The sequence below is a fragment of the Setaria italica genome, chromosome III (genome assembly GCF_000263155.2).
Source record: "Setaria italica strain Yugu1 chromosome III, Setaria_italica_v2.0, whole genome shotgun sequence".
Taxonomy (NCBI): Eukaryota; Viridiplantae; Streptophyta; class Magnoliopsida; order Poales; family Poaceae; genus Setaria; species Setaria italica.
The window spans coordinates 44,092,319-44,099,157 of record NC_028452.1 but is presented as its reverse complement, the minus strand read 5'-3'; the positions used below and the strand labels follow the sequence as shown (position 1 = coordinate 44,099,157).

Here is a 6,839-nt window from a genome sequence, read left to right as displayed (position 1 = left end):
GTTGTTGGGCAGGGTGTCGCATGGGCCTTTGGCCGTATGCCTCCTTCCCCGGGATGGCCCTAGGTACTTAGATTAGGCAAGGATCTCCGTTGATTGGGTGTTAATATAAACCCTAAGATATCCTTGCCTGTATATTCTGTACCTGTGCTTTAATTTGCACCGTAATCAATCTATTATCCCGAGTCAATCCTGCTTTCACTTTTCTTTCAAGTGTGCCCGTTACGGTTTTTCAAGAGAAGGCTTTACTCGATCCCCTTTCTTTTTCTATATGCCTTACTTCCATGTGTGGTTTCTTCCAAGTGTACGAGTTTGTCAAGGTTGATGAAGGTTGATTCATAGCTAAGCCACACATGGAAGTGGATTTTTAAATCCACTTACTTCACAATAATATGTGGTGAAGAATGAACTATTATGTGGGAGGTTGGCGTCTTGCATTACTGGCAAGGGCAGATTTTTTTACTCGACTATATGTTTCTTCCCATTGCACTTCTTCCTTTTGTCACGTTGGACAACATCTCATCCATTGTCCTTCTGTCAGACAACATGGATCAGATGCTAGAACAAACATATGCAAGGCAAGAAAAGGATACATACAAAGAAGTAAAGGAGGGCAAGCATGGATCTGAACTAAAGAAACACTCGAAGAATATAATCCTCAATGGGATAGTACCATGCTTATTGCCATCTCAACCAAAAGAAATAGTATAGAAGAGAAAAAAACTAGGCATTGAGGCCAGGCCAAAGCATCATGCCATTGCTTGAAGAAAGAGGGGGGAAGCAAGCACTGCTGTTGAAGAAATGAAACTTAGCCACGCATGCATAATGCAACGCATTGGCGTGTGTCCTCTTGCATCGGCTAGGATCCTAGCTCATCCAATCTCTATCAACGTACAGCTAGCTGAGATCTAAACTAATCTAAGCCTACCTAGCTTTGCTGGACATTCACCTGTGGACCGGCCGGCCGGTCGGTAATAAGCGGCGAGGGGCAAGGGACCTCGCCGGCTGCTGCGATGGCTGAGCTCGCGTCTGGTGCCGTGAGCTCGCTGCTGGGCCTCCTGCGGAACGAGGTGCTTCTGCTGAGCCGCGTCGGGAGCGACGTGGAGTTCATCAAGGAGGAGATGGAGAGCATGCACAGCTTTCTGGAGCACCTGGCCAGGACGGCGCCTCCTGCCGGCGGGCACGACGAGCAGGTGCGCACGTGGATGAAGCAGGTCCGAGACCTTGCCCACGACTGCAGCAACTGTATCGACCTCTACCTTCGACGTGGTGACCCGGCGGTCTACCGTGCTAGGGGTGGCCGTTGGCGCTACCTCTGGTGGGCTTCCTGGTTGGTGCAGAAGATGGTCACCCAGCACAACGCAGCCATCCGACTGCGCGAGCTCAAGGAGCGGGCACGCGATGTTGGCAAGAGACGGTTGAGGTACGGTGTGGAGATCCCGCAAAAAGAGGCATGGGGCTCTGCAGTGGTGCCATCAATGCCATCGTCATCTCAAGCTGCAGCCACGGAAGAAGAGGAGGAGGACCATCAAAATCAAGCATCAGTAGTGGCCGCCGATGGTTCTGATCCCCGTCAAAGAGCTCTAGAACCTCGCCTTCTGGAGGAGTACTGCACCGAGAAGCTAGCCAACTGGCTCCAGTTGCAAGCTGAAACCAACAAGGATGTGTCAATATCATCCATTGCCATTGTCGTGCCAGATGATACAGAGGACGCTGCTGGAGCCATCGCACGTGAAGCTTTGACTTTGGCGAGCGCCAATTTCACGTGCAAGGTCTGGATCAATCTTTCGGCACTGCACCTCCCATGGGATCTTCCGCTACTAGGCTCAGAGATTCTCTCCTATATCTTGCGTGAATGCGAGCAGCAGCAAGGCACGGTGGGGGAGCAGGATCCACGGGAGCAAGCTTACCGTTACAAAGATGAACTTCAGGACACAATCTGGAACATGATTGATGATGATGACATTGTTGAAAGGATTGAAGAAATCAAGAGCAAGATTGGAGAAGTTGATGAGGGGAAGATTGGATTCGACAGAAATAAGAAGCTTGAAGAAAGCAAGACCCTAGGCATACTAATACTCCTCCGCGTGCTGCAGCTCATGCAGAGTGCGCCTGACAGAAGTATGCCACTATCCTCAGAGGATGCTATGAAGGAGACTGCCTCCAGGCTGAAATCTCATATGGAAGCAGGCAAGCCTCAGATCTGTCTCGATAATAACCAATATATGGATATCCTGCGGAAGGTGTTTCCGGCAAGCAAGCCCCTGCAGCCGCAGACTCAGGAAGCCTCCCACGGTGCTACTACATTGGGCGAGGATCACATCAAAGAAATCACCAACAACCACAAGATCACTCTAGACATCATATGGGAGCTGCTTTGCAAGCAACAGCTACTCGAAAGTACCTCTGCCAAGAAGGAACATGCCACAGGATGCAACAAGCTCCATGGTGGCCATGATCAAGTCGGCAATAGTGCAGCTGTTGCCTCCACAGAACAAAGCAAGGAGAAAGTGGAGGAGACCTCAGGGGAGGTTCAGGTGAGCAGTGCTGCTGCTGCTGCTGCTGTCAAAGAAGCCAAGGAAAAAATGAAGGAGTTCCGAGGGGAGGTTAAGGCGAGGAATGCCATTGCTGCTACTATCAACGAAACCAAGGAAAAGATGGATAAAATCTCGGAGGAGATTACGGATAAGCTGTTTATCAAAGGTATAGTGGACAAGATTAAGCCGCATCTGGAAAATAACAAGACACTGATTATCCTCCAAGATGATGAAGACTATATTTCAACCGAAGATGATGAAGACGATGTATCCACATGGGAGGAGACCAGAAATGCTTTGAACCTGTTAGGCTGTGCACCTGGAAGTGCAGTGATTGTGTCCACAAAGAGCAGCCAAAAGGCCAAAGAATTTTGCTATCCACAGAGGGAGCCAATAACCTATTCTCTAATTGGCCTCTACCATGATATTGTGCTTCAGCTCACACAGCAACGGGAGTATGATCCCCAGGTTCTCCTTAAAATCCTGTACATGTGCGATCCACATGAATTCTGCATGAAGATCTTTGCGCATGCTCTTTATGCTAATCCCAAAAGGAGCTATGATGAACTGACCAAGTTGTATCAAGACCTGGGTGCCCAAAAGACATTGGGCAGTGAGGCTAAGAGGATGATCAAGTTCTCCTACAGAGACCTACCTAGAGAATACAAGACTTGCTTTCTGTACCTAGCTATCTTCCCTCAAGGCCACAACATCAGCCGGTCGACCTTAATAGGACGATGGGTTGCAGAAGGGTTGATAACCAAGGAGGACTGGAGCACTGCAGTGTTTCATGCCGAGCAGTGCTTTGAAGCTCTTATCAAACGTGGGCTTGTTTTGCCTTGTGATATTGGTGTTGCAGGAAAAGTCAAGAGCTGCATGGTAGGTCATCAGGTCCATGGGTTTATCACCAAGATTGCAAAGAAAGAGCATATTTTGGACGCGCGCCTATCAGATGTCGTGGCCCGCCACTTCTCCATCTTTTGTGGTCTCCGGCTCCGCGCCTCTGATGGCATAGGCACCTTTGTGAGCAAGCTCCCCAAATACTTACCACAGTTACCGCTGCTCAAGGTGCTAGATCTGGAAGGTTGGGTCAACAGTGAGAAGCTTAATCACTACCTCAAGGACATCTGCAGAAAGATATTATTCCTCAAGTATTTGAGCCTAAGAGGAACAAAGGTTACTGATCTACCCAATGAAATCAACAACCTCCATGAGCTAGAGGTATTGGATATCCGGCAAACTGAGGTGCCTGCACGCAAAACAAAAGGTCTCCTGCTCCTGAAGCTGAGGCGCTTGCTGGCTGATTGCAATGATCCAAAAATGAATGGCGACCCATTACACTCTCCTGTCCAGATTCCTCGCAAAATCAGGAGAATGGAAAATCTGGAGGTACTGTCAAATGTCAAGGCTTCATCGGATGGCAGTGAGTTGAAAGACATAAAATATCTATGGCAGTTGAGGAAGCTCGGTGTGGTTATCCAAGACGAGCACCGGCACCTTGATAATTTGCTTTCATCGATTAATGACCTGAAAGAGTGTCTTCAGTCTCTTTCAATCACAATATCTAACACCAGAAGAAAAAGAAAAAACATTACCTTGAGAAAAAGCCCACAACCAAAAGATATGGGCACTTTGTCAACACTATCTCCAAGGCGTCTGGAGAGCATAAGCATCAATGGATTCATACCAGGGGAGAAACTTCTTGAAGTGTTGGCCAAAGATTGTGATGAACTTGCCAAGGTAACTCTGAGTAGCACCAGGTTGGAACAGGGAGATCTGATGGTCCTTGCTCTGCTTGACAAATTACGCTGTGTCAGGCTCCGATCCTATGCATACAGTGGGAGAAAGCTCATCTTCAACAAGGATGAATTCCCACATCTCAAGTACTTTCTTGTTGAGGGCCACAATATGACCAACATTGAGTTTCAATATAACACATCTGCTGAGCTTGAGAAGATTGTCTTGTCCTTCACCAACATAAGATCGCTTTGTGGGATCGGAAACCTTCCACAATTGAAGGAGCTTGAGTTAGAAGAGAACCGATCCCTACTTTCATTTTCTCAAGATGAAGCAGCTCTTGAGGAAAAGACTGAAAGCAGAGCTCCTGAGCAAAACACAGAGGTCATAGCTGCTAACAAAACTATTCAGAGTGGATCCCTTGGACAAAATACCGAGATCAAAGCTCCAGAACATAACATTCAGAGCCGATCTCCAGAGGAAAACACCCAGAATAGAGCTGCCGAGCAAAGCACTGAGGTCAGAGCTTGGGAGAAAAACACAGAGAGCATAGCTGCTGAGCAAAATATACAGAGTAGATCCCCTGAGCGAGACACTAAGATCAGAGCGCCTGGGCAAAACACAGAGAGTGTACCTGCTGAGCAAAATATACAGAGTATAGCTCCTGAGAAAAATACTGAGATCAGAGCTCCGGAGAACAACACAGAGAGTGTAGCTGGTAAGCAAAATATACAGAGTATAGCTCCTGAGCAAAATGTACAGAGTATAGCTCCTGAGCAAAATACCGAGATCAGAGTTCCGGAGAAAAACACAGAGAGTGTAGCTCCTGAGCAAAATATACAGAGTATAGCTCCTGAGCAAAATACCGAGATCAGAGCTCCGGAGCAAAACACAGAGAGCATAGCTGATGCACAAAATATACAGAGCACAGCCTCTGAGCAAGACACTAAGATCAGAGCTCTGGAGCAAAACCCTCAGACCGAAGATACTAAGGAGATTATCAAGGGTGGGTTCACCTTTGATAAGGAAAAATTTCAACAACTTAAGTACTTTTGTGTTAAGGAGTCCAAAACAACCAACATCACCTTTAAAGAGGGAGCAGCTCCTGAGCTCAAGAAGATCACATTGTCCTTGAGGGATGAAAATTCAAAGATTACTGGGGTCGAGTACCTTCCAAAATTGAAGGAGATAGAGTTGAAGGGTGGCAAATTTCTTCTTCAGTTATTTGACAATGCTGTTAAAGTTGCCAAGGTGACTCTTAGTGATACAAATCTGAAGCAAGAAGACATGAAAATCTTAGGCATGAAAACAAATCTGCGCTGCCTAGTGCTCTCTGACAAGTCTTACGATGAAAAGCACCTTGCATTCAACGAAGATGCGAAGTTCCCAGTACTCGACCTCCTTATTGTGGAGTGCCCTAACATCAACAGCATCAGCTTCACCGCGGGATCTGCTCAAAAACTCGAAAAGATAGTTTGTTCCTTCACCAATATGAACTCTCTATCCGGCATCGACAAACTTCCGAAACTGAATGAGATTGAGTACAGTGGTGGCCGTGTCCCTTATCTGGTGAGAAAGGAAATTGCAGCGCTTAAAAGGCAACCTGTTCTTACTTACAACAATCCACAGCAACAAAACCAAGCAAGAACGATGAAAGCAAAACAGAAGAGGGAGATGTTGCAGAAGGATCTCCAGCTTTCTTGAGCAAGAAGGGCCAGCGCTAGCTAAGCTAGCTAGCTGACGAAAGGTTTCAAGGTTACGGTTACCACACATTCCCCATCCTTCTTACTTGTGCATGTTTAATTTGTTTCCGTTGCGTGTGCATCATCCCCCTTGCGTTCATTCCGCGTGGTGCTGTCTGTACCTGCTCGCTCATGTATCTGTTTGGGTTTCACTTCGCGCGCGCGCGCGCGCGCGCGTGTGTCCTTTCAGTGCACACGGCTTGTGTGCTTGAGTTTGGGCCTGCACTTTGAGCTTATGGGGCATATGGCTGTTCCCATGCTCATGGATTCGTCATTTGCATGTGTGTGTGTGGCTTTCCTCTGGACCAATGCCGGGTATGGTTCCATGTAATAAGTGCGACAATTCGCTTGTTGAATCTTACTATTACTAATTGAGGCTTCTTTTGAAGCTTCCAGATGAAGCCACCTAGGATTCCTAGGTGGACACTCTAGAAAAAGAGAGAAATCCTAGAAATTCTCACAAAAAAGTAAAACATCCGACCATCAATCGATAGATTCAAATCATCTTAGCCATTGGATCTATTATATTTTCTAAAAAATTACCCACCTATGCCATTATGAAATAGCCTAAAGTAACCCCCTAAATCTATATATAAATTACCCACCTCTGTCATTATATAAAATAAACTAAAGTAGCCCCCTAATCTTTATCCAAATTACCTACCTATGCCATTATAAATAATATTTAAAATAACCCCCTAATTTGCAATTAAATTGCCTACCACTATTATTTAAGTTTAAACTTAAAGTAACCCCTTAAATTTTCATCTATATTACCCACATATGCCATTATTAAAAATAACATGAGGTAACCCTACATTTGAAT

The 6,839-nt window shown here is 46.3% G+C and overlaps 1 protein-coding gene across 1 annotated transcript; it reads left to right on the top strand.

Moving 5' to 3' along the window:
* Positions 1-727: 727 nt before the first annotated feature.
* Positions 728-6,408, top strand: LOC101758896. The gene has a single exon (XM_004962765.2). It carries the CDS (start codon positions 1,011-1,013, stop codon positions 5,973-5,975), a length of 4,965 nt encoding a protein of 1,654 aa, XP_004962822.1. The 5' UTR covers positions 728-1,010; the 3' UTR covers positions 5,976-6,408.
* Positions 6,409-6,839: the final 431 nt, after the last annotated feature.